The sequence below is a fragment of the Paroedura picta genome, chromosome 7 (assembly GCF_049243985.1).
Source record: "Paroedura picta isolate Pp20150507F chromosome 7, Ppicta_v3.0, whole genome shotgun sequence".
Classification (NCBI taxonomy): domain Eukaryota; kingdom Metazoa; phylum Chordata; class Lepidosauria; order Squamata; family Gekkonidae; genus Paroedura; species Paroedura picta.
In genome coordinates, this window is record NC_135375.1 from 28,507,527 (window position 1) to 28,533,547 (window position 26,021).

Below are 26,021 nucleotides of genomic sequence, written 5' to 3' on the forward strand. Positions count from 1 at the left end.
CGGTAGATTGGAAGTACAAAGCACTGGAAATGACTGAACTGCTTTGAGAAACTGTCAGGTGACCAACTTTAACATTAAATCTTAAACCAAATTAATGACACAATAAGGAACGAAAGGACTACTTGTCTGTTTGTGTGATCTCCCACACCCCTCGAAGTTAGTTCTGAGGGTCTTCTCACTACTCGGCCAGGTTGTTGTGCTGAGGTGTACCACCTAAATGCAATACAGAACAGCTGTGAACACCACATTCAAGCTTTTCATTGATAGGACAACTAAAGATACACCAAAGGAGACCCAATTGAACAGCTTTTCTTGCTGCAAAAGTGTTATGCATTGCCCGTGTGGTACTTAATGTAAAAAATTGTTCTGAAACAAAGGGGTTAAAACCATGATTTAATGCTTGATACAAGAGCAGAAGACACATTTACAATACAATTCCTTACGTCCAGTAATCCCATCACACGAAACACTTTTGCCTTTCAAGATTTCATCCTGAATCCAGTTCTCAAAGTGGGGGGAGAGACAGAAGTACGACCTATAGTTTGTCTAAAAACACTAACGATGCAGATTTGTTTACCAGCCAGCATAAAATTTTATAGGGGGCCAAATCCATTCCTCCTTCCAACACTGACTTTTGGCAGTTCTCTTCTAATCTGGTTAACTGGACCTCTTCCCACTTTTCAACCAGTACCAATAAGTGGCAGAAAGTCAAATGGATGGTGTGAGTGAGCAAGCTAGTCTGAACACCCAATTGCTCACTGAAACCAATGGTCTCCTTCAGAAGGTTTTAGAGGGAAGGTTTAACCGAATCCCATATCAGGCGAGACTCTGCCCGGGCAGTTCTGGCTGCCATTCCATTTCACACATTTTGCTAGACTGCCCCTTATATGAGCGATGTCAGGATGATAGTTTTGTTGCCTGACAAGCTTTCTGTAAGTAAGACTGTGACCTTGCAATTCCTGCTCTCTGACAGAGATCCAGGGGTAACCATTATAGTTGCCAGAGTCCTAATTAAGATACTTTTGTAATATGCTGCCTATTTTGTATTCTATATTTTATAGCTCATTTTATCGTTTTAAGATCTGTTTGATTCAAATGAGTAGCCGTGTTGGTCTGAAGTAGCACAATAAAATCAGAGCCCAGTAGCAACTTTAAGATCAACACAGATTTATTCAAGGCGAGTGCAAGCACATATGGAGAGGTGATAGCCTTTGATCTCTCTACCAGCAACATTTTGGTTTCTCTTTGTAAAGTACACTGAATTCTAGGGGACTGATTGGCTGTTTTGACAAAGGATTATCATTGGCTGTATCTGGTTGTGACACAGATGTAACAGAACTGATTTTTGCTATATATTCCCTGTCATGTAAGAAGATCATAGTCTGATGAAGGGTGCTTGCACTCGAAAGCTCACGCCTTAAATAAATCTTTGTTCATCTTAAAGGTGCTACTGGACTCTGATTTTATTAAGATCTGTTTGGTTACGTAAGCCCAAGGCCTATTTTATTATCTCATTATCATTTCATTTTTAAGTCCTATTTCTATAAGTTTTACACTTGTTTTATGCCAATAAAAGGTTACTGACTGACTGACTGACTAAACTTGTTTAGGATAGAGGAGGCTGACCATCTATGTACAAGGGCTTTGGCCTTTATCCTGAAAAATGCTAGCCTCCAACATTAAACTGTCATACTCTAGAGCTTTGTTGAAGCTGATCTGATGTGCTGAAATGGGAAAGGCCATTTGCTACTTTACAACAGTTATGCCAGTGAGAAGTTCAATTACCTATTGGAAGACTGGGTTGTGGGAGAATATTTTCATGACAAAAATATTTAGTGGAGAACACTGCAAAAGGTATCTGCTTTTGTAGGAGTGCTGCTACTCGGCCAGGTTGTTGTGCTGAGGCAGGAGGGCAAGAGCCAGAGTTGAGTCTGAGAGGCCAAAAGCCAGAGAGACAGTTCACACAGCAAGCAGGGTAGGGAGCAGAGTCAAGCCAAGCTGGGGTCAAGAGCCAGGGACACAGTCAGAAGCCAAGCCATAGATCTAGAGCCAGAAGTGTAGTCAAGAGTCAGGCCAAAGTCAAGAAGCATGAATCAGGCAGGCAGAGCTTTGCTGTAGTGAACCAGAACAAGGAGTTGACTGGGAAGACAGGCAGGGAATGCATATGTTGTACCCATGAAGGACCTTGAGGCAAGGTCCTCCTGAAATACAGAGCAGGGTGGAGCAGCCTTCAAACAGTTAAAGTTGGATCTAACCCTTGTCAGAGGAAGGAGGTGCAGGTGGGCCCCAACCATCTACCTTAACAGCAGGCTGACAGGTGTGCCAATCTTTTGACAGCTGTCAAGGTAGATCTCCTTCATCAATGCTGCCATTCAGGGCTTACCAGGGTCTTGACCTGGGGCCGCTGGTGCTGCTCCTCTGTCGAGTCCTCAGGGCTGGTGGGCATCTCGTCCTGGAGTTTCACATAGTAGGGTTGGGTCTCAGTTTGGTTGGTACCAGGCTGCTCATCCTCTGGGAGAGCAAGCAGCTCCTGGTCTGTGGCGTCTTTGGTGCCTCCAGGAGATTCTCTGCCTCTGGAGCGCCCCCTGGTGCCAGAATGCAGGGTGTGGGTATGACAGTAGGAGAACCTGCACACAGGTGCCAAAGGATAACTACATCTCTCTTAATCTGTAAAATCAACTAATTACTACATTTACAAACACCTAAATCTACAGCAATGGGAGCTGGGTAGGAGACATGCACCAGTGCAGTCTATCTGACTGTTGGGCTCTCTGAAACCAAGATATAAATTGTAACCAAGACAGGCAACAGATTAAGGATGGAGAAAAGGAAATACTTCTTTACTCAATGAGTGATTAAATTGTGGAATTCACTGCCAGTGGGAGTAGGGATGGCCAAAAGCACAGATAGCCTTACGAGCAGATTAGGCAGATTCATAAAGGACAGGGCCACCAGTGGCTACCAGCTATGATGTTAGGGGAATTTCCATATGGATAAGTAGTGAGCCACTGAATCTGAGTGCTAGGAGGCAGAATCAGGGTGCGCCTTGGCCTCTATACCCTGTTTGTTGGCAGCTGTGTGAAACAGAATGCTGCATTAGATGGATCATTGGTCTCTTAGATGGACCACCAGGGCTCTTTGTGTATCCTCATGAAGGCCATAGTGCTTTCAACAGTCATTTCAAGTATGCAGTCATTTTCTCATTCGCTCAAAAGTGGTACTGGCACAAGCTCTACAATATGAGAGGCAATACACATCTTTTCATGAATCAAAAACCTCTACAAAAACACTGTATGAAATAGCACAGACTTTTGACAAAACAGTCCATATATACATATGCAATCAGGAACCATGAGCTGCCCATATTAAGGAGCCAGTCAATAAGAACAAAGTAGTATCGCTCTTGATTGTGCTCCTTTCTGCCCACCAACATGGATGGGGAGGTTCATCATAGCCCCACAACAGTCACAGTAGCCCACAATACTTTCCCATAGTTGATACAACAATACCTAAGCAGATATCACATGACATGTCTGAAGGCCTGTGCTTTGGAGTCCATGTTTCTAAAGCTGAGCATTTCACCTTAGGCATGTAACCAAGAACACAGGCCTTTTGCCCATCACTGAAATCAGCAGTATGGAATTTGGCTACCTGATTTACAGACAGCCATGCAGAGCAAGATCCAGTGTTTCAGGTTCATTCAAGTACATACAATATTTTACAGTATTTTTCAACAATATCTAGTAGTTCCCTTTTAAGATGTCAAATCCTAACATTACAACCAACACAGTTATTGCTGATAGCTAACTTTTACTCCTTTTTAAAGAAAGACGTAAGAGATTTTCAAGAACAGCAGCAAAGTAATACTGGTAATGGCTCAGCACAGCAGTTTTCTGCCCCAGTGTTTTTCCCTTTCAACCAAGTATTCAGTAGTTATAGACGTATTTTCAGCTGCTTCAGATGCATAAAATGGATCCATTATGCAATGCAACTCAAATCCTACATTCGAAAGCTTCTTGTTCTGTGAAATGGCTGGAAAGGTTTTTTAAAGGCCCACATCAACAGCATTGGTCTCCGTTTACTTTTTTCAGGAAAAAGAACTGCCTCGCTTTCAGGGGTGGGAAATCGCTCCTTGTATACATCTGGATAGGATTTCTGAAACTACAAAGGAATACAGCGGTATTAGAAAGAAAGGCTTATTCAATAAAAGCAGTAAGTCTTGGATAACAAGGAAAAAAGTGATTAGAATTTCCTTTATCTTGCCAAATTACTTCTACAAAGCAGTTTAAAAAGGTAAAGGTATCCCCTGTGCAAGCACCGGGTCATGTCTGACCCTTGGGGTGACGCCCTCTAGTGTTTTCATGGCAGACTCAATACGGGGTGGTTTGCCAGTGCCTTCCCCAGTCATTACCGTTTAACCCCCAGCATGCTGGGTACTCATTTTACCGACCTTGGAAGGATGGAAGGCTGAGTTAACCTTGAGCTCTGCCATCAGGAGTCCCTGTGCCACTACTGCTGTCAGTTCTACTAACACCCTGATTTATTTCCAGCAGGGAGGGAAAGGCAGCACGGAGAAAGTTGTTTTGGGAGCTCCACGGCTGAGATCTTTCACATCATCTATTACCTGATCCTTTTAACTGGTTATTGAAAATGCTGGGGATTGAACCTTTTGCATGCTAAGCAGATGCTCTAACACTAAACTATGGAACAAATTTACACACTTTTTGTAGCATTATTTACATATGCAGCAAGTTTATTCTCCCATTCATGGCTCAGAACATCCCCAACTTGCAAATATTTGCAAATCTATTAGTTCCATAATAATCTTTGATGGGTCTGTAGGAACAGTGGCTAAAACAATATTTAAAAGCTTTGAAGAAGCAAGAAGTTATAGGGAAAAAAGAGAAATGAAGCCAGAAGCTTATTTTCCAGCCAGTTTATCTATAGAAGAGTTCACTTGGTAATTCTCAACCCTCCGTATGCAAAAGGGAAGGAATAATGACTTTTGCCTTACAGAACTGTTTTAACAATTGCAACAAAATTTGAGTGCAACGACACCTTTAAGACCAACAAAGATTTATTCAAGGCATGAGCTTTTGTATGCAGGCACACTTCCTCAGGCAATTGCAAGACAACAACATGCAAAGCTCTTTTGGAGAGTTAAAATACCATAAAATTTCTAAGCACCATTCATTTAGAAACCGGAGAGATGGAAGAAAAATGTTTTAAAAGACGTTTGTGATTTTTTTTTTTTACCCGCTTCAATTTTTTCTTCTTCTCTTTTGCGGACATTTCTGTATCCGTTGCAATTTCTTCCAGCAAGCTTGCCAGTGGTTCTTGACAGCCATTTATTCTTTGGTATTCAAATTCATCAGTGGTGATCTGATGACAAAATGATGGCGCAGGCAAAGCGGCATCAGTATCTGCTCCCGGATATTTTATCTAGGTGGAAAGACAAGCAGCTCAGATTTTGCGTTCCAGCATTAAAGTTTTATATGCATATTTCCTCATGGGTAAACGAGGTAGAGGGAACATTAACCACTTGAGATATGCAGGATGACATCACTTTACTAGCAGAAAACACTGAAGACTTGAAATTACTACTAATGAAGATTAAAGGAGAAAGCACCAAAGCAGGATCACAGCTGAACATCAAGAATGCAAAAGTCATGAAGAACTGAAGAATAAACACAACCATAAGGTTGACAAATATTTTCTATTCCTTGGCTCAGTCATCAGCCAAAAGGGAGACTGCTGTACTCCAGAAATCAAAAGAAAATTGAGACAGGAAGGGCAGCCATGAAGAAGCAGCTAGAAAAGATCATTAAAAATAAGACTGTGTTGCTGGCTACCGAGATCAAAATAATTAATACCTTAATATTCACCATTACTATATATGGGTGCTTAAGTTGGACAGTGAAGAAAGCATAGAATCATAAAGTTGTAAGGGAGAACCTAGGTCATCTAGTCCAACCCCCCCCCCCCCCCGGCACAATGCAGGACACTCACAAAATCGCTCATCCACTGCCAGACAGGAAGAACATTGATTCATTTGAAATGTGGTGTCGGAGTAGAATTTTATAGATAACATAGACTGCCAAAAAAACAAATTCTTTTCTAAATCAAATCAAGCCTGAACTCTCCCTAGAAGCTCACACTTTGGTCACACTATGAAAAGACAATAACACTAGGAAAAGTTGAAGGTGGCAGGAAAAGAGGAAGACCCAATGTGGGATGGATTGACTCAGTCAAGGAAGCCACGGTCCTTTGTCTGCAAGACCTGACCAAGGCTGTTAACAATAGGGATGTTTTGGAGATTATTAATTCATAGTGCCACCAGAAATGACTTGATGGCACTTGATGGCACTTAACACACAATATTGTGATCAGGAGACTAAAGCCCTTCTTTGGGTACAACCACTGCCCTGAACAAAGCAGTCCCATCAGCAGAAATAGGATATTTTTATGGAAGCTCCCAATCTCCGCTGTATTCCCAGATATGTATTTTATGAACCACTGTGTAATGATTTCAGAATGGAGGACTTCAGTTGCTTGGAGCCTGGCTTGTTTTAAATATTACTTCTCATTTTGCAATATGTTAATGTTGCCCTTTAAAGTTTGTTATCATAAACCACCTTGAGGATATTACAAATAGTTGGATATACATTCTAAGATAGTATATACATTACATGAGAAATCTACTGCAGTGGGATTTACTCTCAGAAAAAGGTAAAGGTAAAGGTATCCCCTGTACAAGCACCGAGTCATGTCTGACCCTTGGGGTGACGCCCTCCAGCGTTTTCATGGCAGACTCAATACGGGGTGGTTTGCCAGTGCCTTCCCCAGTCATTACCATTTTACCCCCCAGCAAGCTGGGTACTCATTTTACCGACCTCGGAAGGATGGAAGGTTGAGTCAACCCTGAGCCGGCTGCTGGGACTGAACTCCCAGCCTCATGGGCAGAGCTTTCAGACTGCATGTCTGCTGCCTTACCACTCTGCGCCACAAGAGGCTCTTTTTTTTTACTCTCATAGCGAGTCCCAAATCCATGAATAACCCATAGTAACAAACTGTAACAAGGGATCAACAACTATTCCTGGCCCTACAATTTTCAGAAGAAACTTATGTAGCAGTCTGCTTGGCCCAAGGGAGATTTCTCAAAAAAAGGGAGAAATTACTGTTGAGAGACTCAGTCTTGAGATAATAACTAAAATGTGACAACAGAAGGGGTTTGACTAATTTCACCATAAACTACAGGAATTAAATAAGAGTAACCCTAAGCTCCTTGATGACTTATTTCCTGGACAAGAATGTGTTTAATTGTAATAGTGTGGTAAAGGAGCATCCCGGGGAAGAAAATTTACATCTCTACCTGGACCCTTCGAAGATGTGCTACATGTTCCTCTATTGCAGCTTTCAGGGCACAAGGGGTGTTTAAGATTTTCTGAGAATTGTCCATCAGGAAGGATACTAGCTTAGCTGCCAGCAATTCATCCAAATCCACTTCGTCTTTGGAACAGAGAATAGAACGACAAAAGGTCTGAACCATCTGAAACAGAAAGGGTATATTTTATCACACCAGTCAGACAAAATTACCTCCCAAAGTGGCTCCCAGGAACTGAAGCACTCTAAGTCAGGGGTAGTCAACCTGTGGTCCTCCAGATGTTCATGGACTACAATTCCCATGAGCCCCTGCCAGCGAATCCTGGCAGGGGCTCATGGGAATTGTAGTCCATGCACATCTGGAGGACCACAGGTTGACTACCCCTTCTCTAAGTCACTTAAATGGGATTGTATTGTAAGTGTGAAAATTCAATAAAAGGGTCTCTTGGGAAGGGCATGCTCAAGCAGCTGCTTCTTGCTTCCTCTGGTGCCCCATCAGAAGTAACTGGAAGCAGGGTTGAGAAGGGTCCAAAGTAGACCTTAGCCCAGGCACACAACCGACTAACAGGCTTTTTCCTGCCCTCCCTCTGGTTACATTATTTCTTTGATTGTGTGCTAGGATTGTTCATCTTGATGGCCTTGGAATGCAAGAGACTGTCTTCCAAACTGTCTTCACAAGATCGTTCCCTTCCAGCCAGCCACATACCAGTGTTCTTGTCCCAACTGTATCACAGAGAGTGGGGAGGTCCTTATTCATACTGATCCTGGCCATCATAGTTATCAGTAGCTGGACTTTGCGACGATTTTCTGGTGGCAGAAGAAGACAGCAAATCTGCAACGCTTCGATGGCCAAAGTCTCTTTCTGGAGGAGACCTGAGTCAAAACATAATTTTCCAAAGGATGATATTTCACTGTTAGGCATGTTTCTGTATAGAGAGAACCACGTAATTTGACCGAATTTGTGATTAGGTTAAATGGATAACATTTCAAACTCAAAACGTGTAACGGAATGGAAAACACTGTAACACAAGGGTCAAAGACAACTGATTTCATTAGGTGTATTTTAAAGATTTGATCAGTTTACCTAGCGATCCCCAACCTGTGGGCCGTGGACCACATGTGGTCCTTCGACTAATTGGAGGTGGGCCCCGAAGGACGCCTTCTCCCCCCCCCCCGGCCCTTTACAACATACTTCGGGTGTCATTGTCTCCCATCACTCCCAGATGGGACTATCTTACTGGTGAAAAAACTTGGCCAACAAAGATCATGTTGAGGTTTGGGGCCAGCCTGAACCTCCAGATGACGAGCAGCCTGATAACTCGTGTGTGGCTCAGCAGTCCAATGATGGGCCTGGGGGGGGTGGGAAGGGAAGGGGCTGTAGGTGGCTTGTACACAGCTATGCTTTCCAACCATATTCTGCATGATTGTGCCACTTCTGGGGTTTCTCAAAACCCGAAGACTATTTTGAGGGTTTCTCAATAGTAAAAAAGTTGAGAAAGGCTGGACTGCAGGAAGGCTACAAATCTGAGCCAAAAGGCAAGGTTTAGGTTAAATAAATATATAAATTATACTTGCTCAATGAGTGGTTGAGTCTAATTCAGGGAGTGAACTCTTGAGGAGAATAATGATTGATCTTCTGACACAGTTTTTAAAAAATCGAGATCAGGCTGCGTGGTGACACTTTCCATTTCCCAGACTTTCTTTGATGGTCTTATTAAACTGATAGTCTTATTAAATACTTATACCTTGCCCTTTCGTCTAACAGGCCACACATAATGATGAATTGTAAAACCCGATCTTTCCAAATGGACAGCATAAAAACAATGAATGCAAAGGAATGCAAACAGTATCAGCAGAATCAACAACCCAAAGGAACAAAGGAAGCAAAGGAACACAACTGTGAGCTGGTATCCCTTGTACACCAGCAATGTGTACCTGTGTTGGCTATGGGAAGGGTCATCTGGGATATGCAAGGCAGCTCAGACCTGTGTAATCATGTCAGGAACCTAACCAGCATTAACTAGGGTTAGTACTGGCCCACACATACCAGTTAATAATTAAGACAAGAAGACAATTTGTACCTGAGAACCGAGCACTTGAGTGTGTAGCCCTCTCCCAACCTTTTTAAATGCCGTTAAAATACCAGCATGATTATATGCGTTCCAGACCAAAGTCCTAGTATACTGGCAGACTATGCAACTTTGATATTTACCGCAGAATTATCCCAGCAAAATAAAAATAATGATCACATCAAGTCACTCTTAAGTGCAGAAGTCTTTTTATTGCCTCCACAGAACACAGCAGAGGTGTGTTGTTGTTGTTGTTGTTATCAAAGCAAGAAGTCTCAAGATGTAGTGTAAGTACAAGTTACACTCTAGCCTACAAATATCATTTAGCTTTATGGTCAGGCTGTTTTCTAGCAGGCTTTCTGCATTATTATACTCAATAAAACCTAAATCAACAGCCTAAAGGGGAAAATAAATTTCAGCCCTAATGAGCTGTCAACCCAGAGAATTAAGCATAAAAGCAATCGCTGAATCTAACGTAGGCATCTCTAAAAATTCTATGTAAGCTGTATACCACATTCTTCATATTAGTTGTGTTTTATGGAACCACATAAAAGTTCTAATAGACAGAAACTGAAAGCTAACTATAATTAAATTCTATGTGAAATAAAATGCAACATTATTAGGCAGCGACATAAAAGACTGAGTTTTTTTTCTAACTACCTAGTGGTTAAGAAAATAAGAGCCTTGCTGGATGAGAGCAAAGTTCCTTGCAGTGAAGCATTCTGTTTTCTACAGTAGCCAATCAGATATGCCTGAGAAGCCATAAGAGATGACAATAACTGAGGCAATACCAGATAGTCATGCCCCCCTCACTCAGTACATTGTATTTAGAAATGTATTGCCTCTGAACACAGAGATTCCATTCACCCATTGCAGCTAATAGCTGTTTAGACCAGTGGTCTCCAACCCCCGATCCAGGGACCGGTACCGGTCTGTGGATTAATTGATACCGGTCCGCAGCCTCTCCTCGTTCTCCTCCTTGGCTGCTGCCTCGGGAGCTGCCCTGCCACTCTGCCACTGGCTCACCTTTGGTGCTCTCCAGTGGCCAGCATGGCTGGGGCTCCCCCTTGGCGTAGCACTGCGCAGCTGCTGCTGGCAGCGCCCCCCATTGGTCGGCAGGAAGTCAGGGGCGCGGGCGGGAAAGCAAGTGGAGCAGGGGCTCAGGCGGCGGCGACTTCCCTCAGCAAAAGACTACCCCCCCCCCCAGGCCTCAGTAAAATTGTCAAGCATTGACCGGTCCCCGGTGATAAAAAGGTTGGGGACCACTGGTTTAGATCTATCCTCCAAGGATGTACCAAGTTTAATTTTAAATAACACCAAAATGGAACACAGCGTTTACAAACAGGAAGGGGAGGGGGGGAAGCTAAAGCACCACTAAAAAGCACTATACTGTGTAACTGTAAAGGATGTGACTCATCAGCCAGCCGGGTTGCCAACCTCCAGATAGTGTCTGAGATCTCCTGGGATTACAGCTGATCTCCAGATGACAGAAATCATCTCACCTGGCAAAGGTTGCTGTGAAAGGTGAAGTCTATGGCATTATACTCCGCTGAAGTCCCTCCCCCAACCCTGTCCTACACAGGCTTCACCCCATGCATCTTCAACTATTTCCCAACTGGAGCTGGCAACCCTATCAAGCCAGTGATGAAAACCCTTAAGACACTATTTCAAAATGAGAAAAAAATGTATTATTGGGACAAAATTAAAACTCACATGTACTAAATACAAATTAGCAAAAGATTCTCTCAAGAAGTACATAATTAACATGTGCTAAATGCACCTTCACAGTAACTCCATCAACAGTCCACAAAAAGGACAGGCATCTGGCTTATTGCCTGTTTCCAAATGTATCTTCATAAGAATGCGGAGTGGAAGGCAATCATTTTCTGTAGTGATCCCCAACCTGTGGGCTGCGGACCACATGTGGTCCGCCGACTAACTGGAGGTGGGCCGCGAAGGATGCCTTCTCCCCCCTCCCCCCGGCCCTTTACTTCATCCACGATCCGGCAGGCGCACATGGGACTATCTCGTTGCAGAGAAACAAGCTCAGGGTTCCCATTGATTTGTCATTGTCATGAGTTAAAATTTCCATGAAAATAAAATGTTCCTTATGTTCATTGTTGTGGCATGTCTGTATCTTATTTTGAAGGGATGTTTAAACATTACCATAGCGACCAGAGTCAGAGAGCGTTAGGGCAGTGGGCCTCAGTAAAATTGTCAAGCGTTGAGTGGTCCCCGGTGATAAAAAGATTGGGGACCACTGATTTTCTGTAACAATAATCATTTTTCTCTTTTTGCATTATGGTGTTAAAGAGTTGCTTTACTGACTTGGCTCTGCCTAGTGAGATCAGGGCCCTCAGGAACTAAATGATTCTGGATTACATGTAAGACAAAAGCTGTTCTACCAGGCCAATGGCTGTGGCCAGACAAATTAATATAACAAGATACAAATATGTTGTAAGCCCTCCTGAGCCTTCAGGGGAGGGTGACATAGAAATGAATGAATGAATACTGGCCTCCCTCTCTCTCTTAACTGAGAACCATATATATAAGAAAAATCTGCTCAAATACTGACCAGTCCTTACCCCCCTAAAATTCTAATTGCAATGACGAGACAGTTTTTAAATTATCTCCATGCTGCAGCCCTGTCCTGAATTCAGGTCTTCTTGTAGGTATTAACTTTTTTTTTCTCTTAATACCAGTGATACATTCTGCAGTGGATTAGAAAGCCCTACATTGGCTCAAATCGTGCAAAGTGATAGCTTACCTAACACACTGACAAAAATGTCAAAAAACTGGAAAGTCAGAAGAGGCTCTTTCATGTGGCCATAGTAATCAGCTATAGTCCTGAAGACATCTCTTTCAAATCCCAAGTAAGTAGGTTGTTTCAGATCTGGACACCTGGGCCCTAGTGATAGAGATAATATTCTTATTCAGCTTGCACTGGTTGTAGAAATACTACCATTTAAATCTCTACTAAATAGCAGAGTTAATTGCAGGAAAAAAATTAAGACACTCTGGACAAAAAAAAAATCACCACCACCAATAAAATATTCAGCAAGTTGGGAAGCATGAGAAATTACAAACATATTCTATTCCAATTATTGCATTTTCTTACCTGCAATGTACAATCCCTATTTCACCATTCTATTAATTGCAAAATATTTTAGGATTTCCTGGACTGAGACAATTCAAAAGCACAGGAGTCTCAAGACAGTCTTCTCATTCAACTTATACTGCCTCAAAATGTACATGGAGAAAGGGGAGGGGTGTCACATGTTTGAAAATACCTGCATAGCATAATCTATGCCTATGTAAGCATCTGTCTGCAACAACTTTCTCTGTAAGGCCACTTTGAGAAGCAAATGGGTCAGCTACGCAACTTCCACAAAAGGAGAAGTTCAGCAGCTAAGATGGGCACCCTTCCAGTCTGGTGTAGTGGTTAAAGAGTGGTAGCCTGTAATCTGGAGAACTGGGTTTGATTCTTCAGTCCTCCATATGTGGCCAGCCGCGTGACCTTGGGCCAGTAAGAGTATTTAGAACTCTCAGCCCCACGTTCCTCACAAGGTGTCTGTCGTGGGGAGAGGAAGGGTAGGTGATTGTAAGCTGTGTTGAAACTCCTTTGGGTAATAAAAATCAGGGTACAAAAAAAAAACAGCTCTTCTTCTTCTTCCTCCAAGTAATACATTTCTTTTAGGTATTATAATCCCACCTTTTCCCTCGAACAACAAGGTGCTAAGGTTGCTATCTAATTAAAAAACATTTAACCACACCAAATTAGAAACACTGAACACTTAAAACACCCTTTTATAGCATCTATTAGTAGCCCCTAAAATCCAAAGTAGAGTACATCAACAGACTCCAAAGACTTTCTTGGAAAATTCTTTCTTACAACCCTCACAAATTTGCAAAAGAGATGGAGCCTTCCTAATTTCTTCTGGGAGGCTATTCCACAAAATCAGAAAGGCTATAGAGAAAGGCAGTGTGTGGGTGGCAACACTACAAATATTCACAGGGTTTGCGATAACTAATATCGATACAGTACAGATGCTGGGTTTTAACAAACATATCACTATAGCAATGGGTTAACAGAGATTTGTTTATTTTTCGACTTCTGTATCACCAATCCCAATGGCTCATGGAGGTTCACAAAGAAAAACCTCCCCAAAATAAAATTCCCAAAAAATGATCATTAAAACCCCAAACCATAATAATTAAAAACCCTGATTACAGCTACCTCCTCGCGGCGACAACACCCCCCCCCCTCGGCTTACAGACTTTCTGACACAAGTGTCTGAGGGGGGATGTTTCCCCTACAGGCCTGATTTCTGTGCAAATTCTGAGTCATGTGTTCAAGGGAATTCCTGAAACACTTGAGGCAACTCTGGGAGACTGCAGAGAAATCCAAAACGCTGCAGTTGGACAGTATACAATATAAGAATCCACATGACTCCCAGTGGAAGAGTGTAGACCCTCCAATAGGCCGATAAATTCTTGAATAGAAATACATCTAAATAAGCAGCCACTTATTTGCATTCTCTTGCTCTCAATTTGCTGATTCTCATCTTCTCCTGACTTTTTAATCAAAGAACCAAAGACACTTAATGCCACCTAATTTAGCAACATTTGATCTGACAAACTGCCTCCAGATATTACCGTAAGAAACACCCTAAAAGAGCCAACCCAGAAGCCAACTCCTGCAAATGGGCCAGCTCCACTTCAATTGTTGTGTAATCTTTGCGGCATGTTAAACACCTGGGAGGAAATGAAACAGCAATACTCTTGTGAGTAAAGCAAGCTGAGCCATCCTGTCAAGCTCTCACATGCCCAAAGATGTAAATAAGGAAGAGGCAGGAGTTGGTGTTCATACCCCACTTTTCTCTACCAGAAGAAGCCTCAAGGCAGTTTGTAATCACCTTCCTTTCCTCTCCCCACAACAGATACCCTGTGAGGTAGGTGAGGCTGAGATAGCTCTGACAGGACTACTCGGTCAGAGCAGCATTATCATGGTTCCAATGGGCCCGAGGTTACCCAGTTGGCATGTGGAGGAGCAGGAAATCAAACCCAGCTCACCAGATTAGAAGATGCCATTCTTAACCACTAAGCCAATGAGATCTCAAGTGGGTATCTTCAGTATTTAAATAATATATGAAGAGGAAAGCCCCAAGGGAAAGTTATTACCTTTACCTATGAACTCTCAGATGTGGAGAAAAATCTTTTGTAATCCTACAGGGAGAAATTCTCTAGGAAATTTTCCTACTGACACCATTCAGTGATGTCAGAAGTTCAAGATCCCCTGGGAAGAAAACATGCTCTACCAGTGTTTCAGTTTACATAAATTTAGGCAATGCTGACAGAAGCCTTGGGGTTGGCTCCTTCCCAATGACCTCAAACTCCCAATAACACTGGGGTGGATTCAGTCACATTGAGCAGAGGGGGGGGGGTATTTTCTCACTGCCAGGGAGGGATAAGCTTCTTATTCTGTTTTATTGGGGTCTTATTGTGTATGCATGAGGGGGTTATGATGTTACCTACCACGAACCAGCTTGTGTGGGAGTGGTGGACTATAAATTGAATAAACTTTGCTCAGGGGAGTGGAAGGATGGACACACAACCCTACTCTACAGTTGTAATATCAAAAGAAGCCTCATGTTCAATGACAGATTTATATAGAAAAGGAAAAACCATTTATCACGTCACTGCAATGAAACCAATACTTACAATTTGCCAGACACTTCATTGCCGACAGTACCCAATGAGGTAGCTCCTCTGCATTTCAAAAACATTTTAGAAAATTAAATTGTTAAACTATATCAACACAGCGTGTAAAACAAGCTCTATTCAAGGGAAACACTTAGCATCACGACCACAGGAAGGCTGCCTGCTTGCATTGCTCAGACAATATTCACAAGGCCAGACCTTTAACACCGTGGCACTTTCCACCTTTCTTTCTTTTTGAATTTTGTAAATGTCTGGATGGGAAACCATCTTGGAGTCCTGCGTAAACCATCCTGAGATTCATCAGGGAAGAAAGGTGCAATGGTTATATGGTCATCTTCTGAGGCCCTGCTTCAGCTGCCCCACCTCCTGAGTTTAGACACATGGCAGCCAAAGAAAGGGACCTTCTTGGTGATGGAACTTCCTCCCCAGAGAGATTCGTCTGTCTCCTTCTATCACTGTCTTTGGCTAGTGGGTAAAGACTTCCTCATTTCATCTGATGTTCCGTCCAGGACCACTCCTCCTTCCTGCCCTGTTTTAATTTCTGGGTCTGTGTTTTTATGGCCATATTTTACTTTCATGGAGCTCATCCCCCAAAACTGATTGATGCAACCGTTAAAGTTAGCAGTTCCAACTACTTCATTTCTCCCAGCAGGCAGGAATATTCTGTTAATTACTGGGGAATTACTAACTCACTAAAAATGTGTCTTTGTGAAATGTATTTTGCCTAAAGGTTTCCCATTCTTAGTTATCCTTATTGTCTTAAATTTAATTCCCGAGCACAACAAGGAAGTGGTTTAATAGCTGCTGTAGTCCCTCTAATCATTCCAGAAAATGCATGCTCCCCATAAATATGCCAGCTTAATAAAATCATTTTCAGTCAAAGGAAACTTAAGTATACATAACATATATTTATTCCTTTCAATGGTTTGCCTGCCACTCATCCCTGTAGAGCCAACATTCAAATTTTTATTTACTTGGGACAGGGACCTATTTTCTAAACTTGTTCCTCTGTGAATTGCTACTGGACCAATTTAAATACTATATTGACAGTGAACAATCTTTCACACAATCTCTAATACTTTAGATGGCTTCTGCTTCAGAAAACCATCTTTAATGAATTTTCAGAAAAGTCAACACAACATCTGGAAAGGAAACAACAAGAACAGATGGCTTCTCTTACTTGATTTGTCTTCTAAAATGACAACCCCCTGCTTGTTGATATGATATACATTCTGGATTATATGCTTTGGGTTCACAAGTTTGGTGTCCAGCACATCTTCTAGGGAATCCAAGCCTAAAATTTTTTGCAAGCTGTGTTTAAAAAACATACAAAAAAAAGCTCAGACGAAAACATGCAATTATTTTGAAGCAGCTCATATTGCAACTAATTAGTTTACATTCTCATTGCCATGGTTTTTAACAGCAGCATGATGTCACCCTGAGATATTACTAATCAAAACAACATTGGGTTGACAGACAATTCCCCCATCCCCCATCTTTTGCTTCCTCCATCAAGCCCCTAAGATGCAACTCCCCTCCCCCCCAATGCTGGTTCCAAAAGACCCTCCTGGGCAATATGCTGTAGACATGGGGGACTGCCAGGAAGAGGACTTGGGCAAAATTGTTGCCAACTCCTCCTCATGCCAACAAAGTAGAGCAGAACAAGCATTCCATCTGTATAAGAAGGAGGAAGAATTTTACCCAATTCATCCTCTTCACTGCAGACTTCCAAGTCTTGTAGCACTTGGTTGATGTGACTTCCAGAATTCCCCAGTATGAGCTTTTCTGGAGCCTGGGGAAAGACCTACCACCAAGAGTGCCTTCTATTTACAATTCATAGGATCCAATCCAATAATTGATATTTAAAATATCAACGTTATGAATTTAAGCAGATTGTGAGTGGGTGGGCAGGAAGGGATGTGCCAGTGTTTGTCTCTTGTGGCCCTTCCTTGCATACCCAGAAAATTGCTAATTGCTGCTGTGGGATAGTAGATTAATTTCCTCCAGGCCACCTTGGATTCTGGAGATTTTTGGTGGAGAGATCACTTGGGCATGAAATTGGGGTCACCATGGGTGGGCAGGTAGTTGTGAGTTCCTGCACTGCACAGGTGGTTGGATTAGATGACCCTGGAGGTCCTTTCCAACTCTATGATTCTATGAAAACAAAATAAAATTTCACCATGTACCATCAGACAAAAAACAATACTCATTTTTGCAAAGATCTGCATTTATGTTTGGGTTGGTTTGTTTGCTGTAATATCTAAGGGCCTCAGCTAAGAAGCAAGAGACATGCTGTGTTCTGATTACATTCTTACAAGATGTACACTGGAGAACAGCAACTATTGCCAACTACTGGAATAACAAGAACCTGGTGAGGGGATCAGCAGTGGATATTGTTATACATGTCACAACATTTTTTTAAAGGACTGGTACTGCAAACCAGGGAATGAAAATCAATTCCATTTACAGATCTAGGTATTTTTTTTGGTAAAACAATGCTTATAGTCTGAAAAAAAAGCTTACTGTGACAGTGTCATGGATTTCCATATCTCTTCTACATTTGCCTCTGTTAACTGTTGACGGTGTACAAGTCTACATGTCGGTACTTCTCCAATTGCTATACTGTGACGTTTGTACCACATTTCAGAGTTCTATAGCAAAACAAAACAGATTTCTTAGTTTATAACACTTTGATTTAATGAAGACACTGTTTCTAAAGCAATGACAACTTGATTCCTAACCAAACAAATGTGGTCACAGTTATGTTTCACTGAAATCAATGGTGCAGGTTCTGTATAATAAGAGAATTGTTGAGTATACCTTTACACACCACAGTTTCAAACAACATACACTGAAGACAATACTTTTGTAATATTACAGTGAATTCCTTAAGAGTTAGCTATCGTTACACTATACAAACACAGATTTTATGTAAATCTTACCAACATGATTTGCTTCATTGGTATGTGGTCTTGGAAAGTATCTTTTTCAATATCATCCCAGTTTGGAAATTTAATAATTTCCTTTCGGAATGGAGGTCGTTTCGGGTATGGTTTCAGTGGTGAGAAAGGAGGAAATCTACAAAAAAAGAGGACATTATCTAATTATCATGAAATTCAGTCTGTAAAAAACAATGTAGAAAACCTTCTCATCTACACATCTTTGATATAATTCAGTTTTTAAAATACATACATCAAATTCATAGCATTAGCCATGCTAACCTCAAAAAAGTAGAAAAAGGAGTTTCTGCTGATTTGTTAATGTGGATTCTTCCCAGGAGTAGGCCAACTCATGCAATGGATCAAGCAATACAGATATATTTGAATGATAAATGAGCAAAGATTCATACAGAGAAACATAAGAGATGAAAAGTCAGAAATCACTATGTTCTTCAAGGGATATGTCTCTATTTATCTTCTCAGTTAACTCAAGTTACTTACAGATTTACAAATCTGCTCTTAATAAGCATAATTTCAAGAGAATTGTAAATTCTGACCTTGACTCAAGTTTGGATACAACCCCAATGAATGGTCTCCAATTACGTCAATAATTTTTGTTCTTTTTTTCCTCCATTTATTGTTCGGGGTCTCCCTGCTTGTTGGCCAGCCCCCCGACATCTGCCCAAGAGTGAGAACAGATTGGGACGAGGACGTTGATCATCGTACCTTGATCGTGGCTCGGCAGATAGAATATGGAGAGAGACGCAGTGAGAGGGACCGACTGGAGAAGATGACTGACGACCCCACGCTGCAGGAGATGACCCAGAAGGAATGCTCTGGCAGCCAACCAGGAAGGAACGGGGGAGGAGAGGGCTGGCAGAGACACCAGGACCTGGAGCGTACCGTAGCGCCCTTGTAAGCTTGGGGGAGGGTCCAGGGAGGACAGAAGGGTACTTAAGGGTGAAAAGGAACATCAATGAGGTGAGGCTCAACAGTAGCGAGACAGCTATTGCGAGCCTGGGGAGTGAAGAAGGAGAAAGAGAATGGGAGAACTCCCTCTCTGAGACTTCGCAGATCACCCAAAGTACCATTCCAGCCTGGGCGTGCCCCGTGGTTTGCAAAGTGGCAGAGAAAGGCAGCGTGCAGGACCTGGCGGACTCTGACATTTATGAAAATATGAATGACCAATCCATGCAAATATTTATAAAACAAATGAAAAATCCATTAGACTCTATGCATCACTAGCTGCTGTGTAAATAGAGTCAGGTGGGTAGCCATGCTGGTCTGAAATAGCAGAAACTTTGTTCTGCTGCTGCGTAAATAAATATTCAACACGTACCAGAGAAATGTATGTAAAAAAATGAACCCTTAAAAAAAAAAATCCCCAACTATTGTACGGCTTGCATGCAAAAGTCCACCAGGGGGAGCTCCAAATACATCCACTATTTCAAAACAAAATGTTGAGGTTGACAACAATTTAACTTGGCTTTTGTCAACAGAAAGTACTAACAAGACATTCATTCATACAACACATCAATCATACATGGAATGTTAAAAATCTGCCTGATTCAGTCTGTTGAATGGCTGATAGCAAACAGAGTTATCGGTGCTGAATAATTTATTTTTTGAGGGAAAAGGTGGAGAGACTTACTTTCAAGTCACAATAAGGCAAGCTGAAATCCTAAAAATAATACTTAAAGGCACACTGAAAGAGGCTATATATTTAAAGTATCGAACGTTTATTTGAAAAGTGGAAAGCTTTGTTAGTACAAAGACTTTTTGAGACCCGAAAGTATGACATTGCAGCCCTTGTCTCTGCAAGCATTCTTACTCCACTTCACCCGGCCTCAGCAATGTATACGTAAAGAATTGGTACATATGACTGTGCAGAGACTGGACTTGCATTTCCAGCTCTTAACATTCCACTGTGCCTGTTGCTACTGCTCTGCTGTTGACTTGCTTTTTGACTGCAGACAGGAACTAGATACAAGTGACACAATGAAAGATAATTCAGTGCCTTATGGTTCACACATGTGTACTCAGAAAATTACAGCTATCTGACAGGGCTCACTTTCCCATAAGCATTCCAGTACACAGTCTTGGAATCTACCAATGCTTTACAGCAGTGGTTCCCAACCTTTATATCACTGGGGACCGGTTAACACTTGACAATTTTACTGTGGCCCTGGGGGGGGGGGTGTAGTATTTTGCCAAGGGACGTCGCCGCAGCCGCCTGAGCCCCTACTCAACCTGCTTTCCAGTTGGCACCCCTGACTTCCTGCCGCCCACTGGGGGGGCGCTGCCAGCAGCAGCTGTGCAGTGCCATGCTGAGGGGGAGCCCCAGCCATGGCGGCCGCTGGAGAACACCAAAGGTGAGCCAGCGGCAGAGTGGCAGGGCAGCCCTCAAGGCAGCAGCCAGGGAGGAGGACGAGGAGGAGCCGCGGCCCGGTACCGACTGATCCACGGGGTTGGGGAACACTGCTTTACAACACTCCCCATTCCAACAGTCGTGGAATCTGCCCAGGGCTCAGTGTGGAACGCAGTGGAGAATTTGACCAACTATCTGGTGTACCAAACACTTAATGCATCAGCAGATGCCTTGCCAAATTTCTTGGAACTGGTGGCTGAGCGGGCCTTACAGTTCCCCAGGTTATTAGTCATGGGGAACTTCAGTGTCCATGCAGAGGTGACTGGCTCCTTGCAGAATTCGGACTTAGAACCTTCCATGGCAATGCTGGGACTATCCCTATTTGTTACAGATCCCACACACCTTGCAGGCCACACCCTGGACCTTTGGAATGGGGATAAATAGTCAGCTAGGGTGCCATGGTCAGACTATTTTCTCCTTAAGACTCAAATCAATAACCTGCTCCCGCCCTGTACAGGCAGAGAACTGATTTACCCTCACCCAAGGAAACTTATGGATCTGATGCCCCACCCCACATGACTCAGTAGATGTGCTAGTCGAAGACTGGTATGGCTGTCTTACTGAGGCTATCAAGAGATTGCTTCCCAGCACTCTCTCTACTGGCATTCCAAACCAGGAGCAGCTTGGTGGAAAACTCATGATTAAGCATCAAGAACATCTCATACGACACTTACAAATGCTTATGAGATGACAGTAAAGGACACAAAAAGGGAATATTTTGCAGCCTCTCTTGACCCCTTTAGCTCGTGCCCAGATCAACTGTTCAAAACAATTCAATCCCTGACATTCTTAACTAAAGGACCAACCAAAACTACTCAGTTGTATATTAGTATACTGTACAATTCCTGGCTCTTGAACTGGGTCCATTTAACAACTTTGACTGCCGTCAAGAGTCTAAGTGTGATCCAGGAAACCACCTTACCAATGGAGGTCAAGTTCACAAATATTGGTCACCAGGCATTTTACCATCTTCACCAGGCATCACAACTTGCACCCTATCTCTTGACACTCAATCTAGCCACTGTGATTCATGAAATGGTTGGTCACCTCCAGATTAGGCTTCTGTAACTCATTCTCTTCAGGGCTGCCCTTAAAGCTGGTCCAGAAACTCCAAGTGGTCCAGAATACTATGATGATGATAAATTTCAGTCACCAGCCTTTCACTCAATTTACCTATCATTTGGAACTAGCATCAAATTTGAAGTGCTGCAGCATAGTTTACATAAACCTGCTCCTGAATAAATACTCAAAAGCAGCATGTCAAAGACTGAGCACATTTTGGAAAGACCATAACTTATAACTGTATGCGTTTAATCTTATTTTCAGACTAGAAGCACACTGCAAAATGATCAGAGGATAGCTCTGGTGTATTTATTTAAAACAGGAATATTCTGCCTCTTCAGGGACCCGCTCAAAGTGATTTCTAAAATAAAAGTAAAACTTAATTAAAATTAACAACCATTTTAAAAAAGTGAAAAAGCCCAGACACATAAAAAGAACAAAACCATAAAAGCACATTAAAGCTTGGAGCATAAAATGCTTTACAGCCCAAATAATTATTATAATAATCCTTATAACTATATTGGCATCTAGCCTGAAAACAGCTCTAAGGATTATTAAAGTCAAATGTTTTATGCTTTGAGTTTTTATGTTTTTTATGCTTCTGTACTTTTATGCCTCTTGTGGCGCAGAGTGGTAAGGCAGCCAACATGCTGTCTGAAGCTCTGACCATGAGGCTCAATCCCAGCAGCCGGCTTAAGGTTGACTCAGCCTTTGATCCTTCCAAGGTCGGTAAAATGAGTACCCAGCTTGCTGGGAAGGATACCAAGAGAAAACCTGTTAGAAGACAGACCCAAAAGGGAAAACAATAGAACACCACTAGTGGTTACATTATAGAGCCTCTTGTGGTGCAGGGTGGTAAGGCAGCAGAAATGATGTCTGAAGCTGTCTGCCCATGAGGCTGGGAGCTCAATCCCAGAAGCCAGCTCAAGGTTGACTCAGCCCTCGATCCTTCCGAGGTCGGTAAAATGAGTACCCAGCTTGCTGGGGGTTAAAACGGTAATGACTGGGGAAGGCACTGGCAAAACCACCCTGTATTGAGTCTGCCAAGAAAACACTAGAGGGCGTCACCCCAAGGGTCAGACATGACCCGGTGCTTGCATAGGAGATACCTTTACTTACTTTTATGCATTTGGGCTTTCTTATTTTTTTAACGGCTGTTAATTTTAATTTACATTTTACTTTTTATTTCAGAAACTACTGTGAGCAGGTCTCTAAAGAGCCAGCATATAACAGTTTAAAATAAGTAAATCTGATTTGGGGCAGAGGGGAAACAAGGCTGGGAGTGATTAATACATTCTGTTTGCTTTCAACTGAATACCTAACAGTGCACTAACTTGGGAGAATCCCCTATGGAAGAGACCTGATCAGGTTTCTCAGTAGATCAGCCACTGTTACTTTGATCAAGGTAATGCTATTGACCCCAAATACTCAGAATGGGATAGATATAAGCCTACCACAAAGTAACTGACAGAAATTAAGCAGGAAAAATAGCCAAGTAAGGTTTGTTGATTGTTTTTTTAAAAGCAATTCAATTCACATTCCACAAGACAAAAGAGACAGTTAAAGAAGAGAAAGCAAGCAGATTGCAAAACAAAGGAACTAAACCATGGAGAGTACGGCAAAACAGAAAACTACCTCCAGACTTGTTCCATTCCTAATTATTGTGGATGATGCAACAGTTGAAGTAACACAAACAGTGTAGAAAGGAGAGGAATGTAATACAGCAAACGCTGAACCGACGTACTAATTATTATGATATTTAAATTTTTCAGCTGCCTTACTGCTGTACGTTACACAGGGTGCTTGTAGGAAGGAGAACAGAATGAAGCAGACACAGGCCTGTCTTAACAACTCTTTTGGGTGCAGTTTGGTGTAATCGTTAGGAGTGCGGACTTCTAATCTGGCATGCCGGGTTCGATTCTGCACTCCCCCACATGCAGCCAGCTGGGTGACCTTGGGCTCGCCATGGCACTGATAAAACTGTTCTGACCGAGCAGTGATATCAGCGCTCTGTACAGGGTGTCTGTTGTGGGGAGAGGAATGGGAAGGTGACTGTAAGCCGCTTTGAGCCTCCTTCGGGTAGGGAAAAGCAGCATGTAAGAACCAAGTCTTCTTCTTCTACTTCTATTACTGTTGATTGAGTTATTTAGCAAACTATGCAGCAAACAAACAAGGCATCACTTCCACTGAGTGGGTTCCACTTCTTCCCAAGCAGACAACAGCCAAGAGAGTATAAATCATGTGAACTCACTGTTGTTCAAAATAATCTGAATTTCAAACAATGACACACATGTGTAAACACTAGTTATTACTGTGTTCCTGTGCATGGAAAGACTAAAATTCCATGTGCATGAGTCTTCTTTTATTCTCCACCTCCAGACGAGTCAGACAGCAATAGTAAAATATGCCCTAGCAGATTACTGTCGACATGTAGAACCTTCGGCTATTTCAAGATTAATGCTGTCTGAGAAAATAATTGAGCAGCCTGACATCATGTGTTTCGTTCCCAGCCAGGTCTGTGATCTGGATTCTCTCTTCTTTGTTCCACTAGGCAGTCTCAGATTCATAGTCTGAGCCAAGAACAAACCTTTGTAACTAACATCAAGTATGGATTAATGCAGTGCTCTTTGCACAGGTGTGTTCTGAAGAAGTAACAAGAGCAGCTGTCCCCAACCCCCGGGGCCGGGGACTGAGACCGGTCCGTGGATCAGCTGGTATCGGGCCACAGCTCCTCCTCATTATTTTCCCCAGCTGCCACCTCAGAGGCTGCCCTGCCACTCTGCTGTCGGGTCACCTTTGGTGCTCTCTGGCGACCGCCATAGCTGGGGCTCCCCCTCGGCGTGGCACTGGGCAGCTGCTGCTGGCAGCGCCCCCCAGTGGGCGGCGGGAAGTCAGGGGCGCTGGCGGGAAAGCGAGCGGAACAGGGGGTCAGGCGGCAACAGTGACATCCCTCGGCAGAAGACTACAAAAATAGCAGCAGCATGGTGGCAAAACCAAACCTTCCCCCATAATGGTACGCCTGCCACAGGGACAGCAGAGGGCAATGTCAATCAACCACCACCCATGATGTTCCAAGCTGATGGCTTGACTTCCTACGGGGGGGGGGGGGGAACAGATCTTTCCCCTACAGAGAAACACACACACACACACACACACACACACACACGCATTGCTTTTGAAAGAGCAGTGGCAATAGCTGTCCGTCAGCACCACCCACAAACACAAATGCACTTCTTGCTTCAATCAGTTGCTGTTAGAAGCTTCCATCAGCGAGAAGTGTCCAGCTGTCTTCATCTGACATGGCTGCCAGAGTGCCAATTTAAGAAGTTGGAGGGGGTTAAAGTTCTGCCTCAATGCAAAAGAGATAGTGGTGGACAATCAGAAGTCACACCTGAAGTCGCGAGGGGAACTCTGCAAAATAACTGAGTTGTCAGCAACATGGCTGCCAGTTATATAGTACAGGATGGTCAGATCTGCCACCAGTATCAGAAAAAGAGGAGGGAGCAAGCTCATGCTTGCATGACTCTTAGCTGTTTAGAGAAAGAACTGCATGGCAGGGACAACCCTGTCCATTGTCTCATTGTTTCGCATTCTACTCCCAGACAAGAGCAGAGAGTGGACACTTTTGGGAAGAGCTTGCTCTTTGCCCTGTTACCAAACTGATGCTAAAACATGCTGACTCAGGTGTAGACTCCTGGTTTTATTCTAGGGAGGAATGTGAAAATCCACCCAGCCCCAGGTCTGAAACCAATATTGTGCAAATGTGTTTCTAAGCCATCTTGTCTTGAAAATCTACAAAGAACAACAAGTGATAGAATCATAGAATAATAGAGTTGGGGTCATCTAGTCCAACCCCCTGCACTATGCAGGACACTCACTTCCATATCGCTCATCCACTGTAACCTGCCACCCCCTTGAGCCTTCACAGAATCAGCCTCCCCGTCAGATGTCTATCTAGCCTCTGTTTAAAAATTTCCAAAGATGGAGAACCCACCACCTCCCGAGGATGCCTGTTCCACTGAGAAACCGCTCTAACTATCAGGAACTTCTTCCTGATGTTTAGACAGAATTTCTTTTGAATGAATTTCATCCCATTGGTTCTGGTCCATCCCTCTGGGGCAAGAGAAAACAACTCTGCTCCATCCTCTGTATGACAGCCTTTTAAATACTTGATGTATTTAACTTGTCCCACTAGGCATACATGAGATTACACCAGAAAAGCTTTCCTACCTGCCAATGTCAATAACTTTATTATTTTTTAAAATATATATATACTAGGGGTAAAGCCCATTGTATTTCAAAATACAATGGGCACTAGCATGGGCACCGGCGGGGGGGACGACTCGCAGGGCTCCTTGCAGAGCCCCCCCACTGCGGCGTCCCTGCCTGCCCCCCCCCCCGATCTTGGGGCCTCTAGGC

General features: G+C 43.0%; 1 protein-coding gene across 2 annotated transcripts in view; it reads right to left on the minus strand.

Moving 5' to 3' along the window:
• Window positions 1–392: 392 nt before the first annotated feature.
• The window catches only part of DEPDC1B (DEP domain containing 1B), a 37,543-nt gene continuing 11,914 nt past the window's right edge, over window positions 393–26,021 (minus strand). The window contains exons 3-11 of one of the 2 annotated variants that reach the window (XM_077347195.1): window positions 18,116–18,251; window positions 17,697–17,824; window positions 16,354–16,484; window positions 15,174–15,221; window positions 12,220–12,360; window positions 8,090–8,256; window positions 7,373–7,549; window positions 5,257–5,442; window positions 393–4,161 (exon numbers count right to left, since the gene is read on the minus strand). In XM_077347195.1, coding sequence (XP_077203310.1) covers window positions 4,000–4,161; window positions 5,257–5,442; window positions 7,373–7,549; window positions 8,090–8,256; window positions 12,220–12,360; window positions 15,174–15,221; window positions 16,354–16,484; window positions 17,697–17,824; window positions 18,116–18,251 — 1,276 coding nt within the window. In that variant the 3' untranslated portion in view covers window positions 393–3,999. The remainder of the gene's footprint in view (window positions 4,162–5,256; window positions 5,443–7,372; window positions 7,550–8,089; window positions 8,257–12,219; window positions 12,361–15,173; window positions 15,222–16,353; window positions 16,485–17,696; window positions 17,825–18,115; window positions 18,252–26,021) is intronic. The other variant, XM_077347196.1, reaches the window with a different exon arrangement.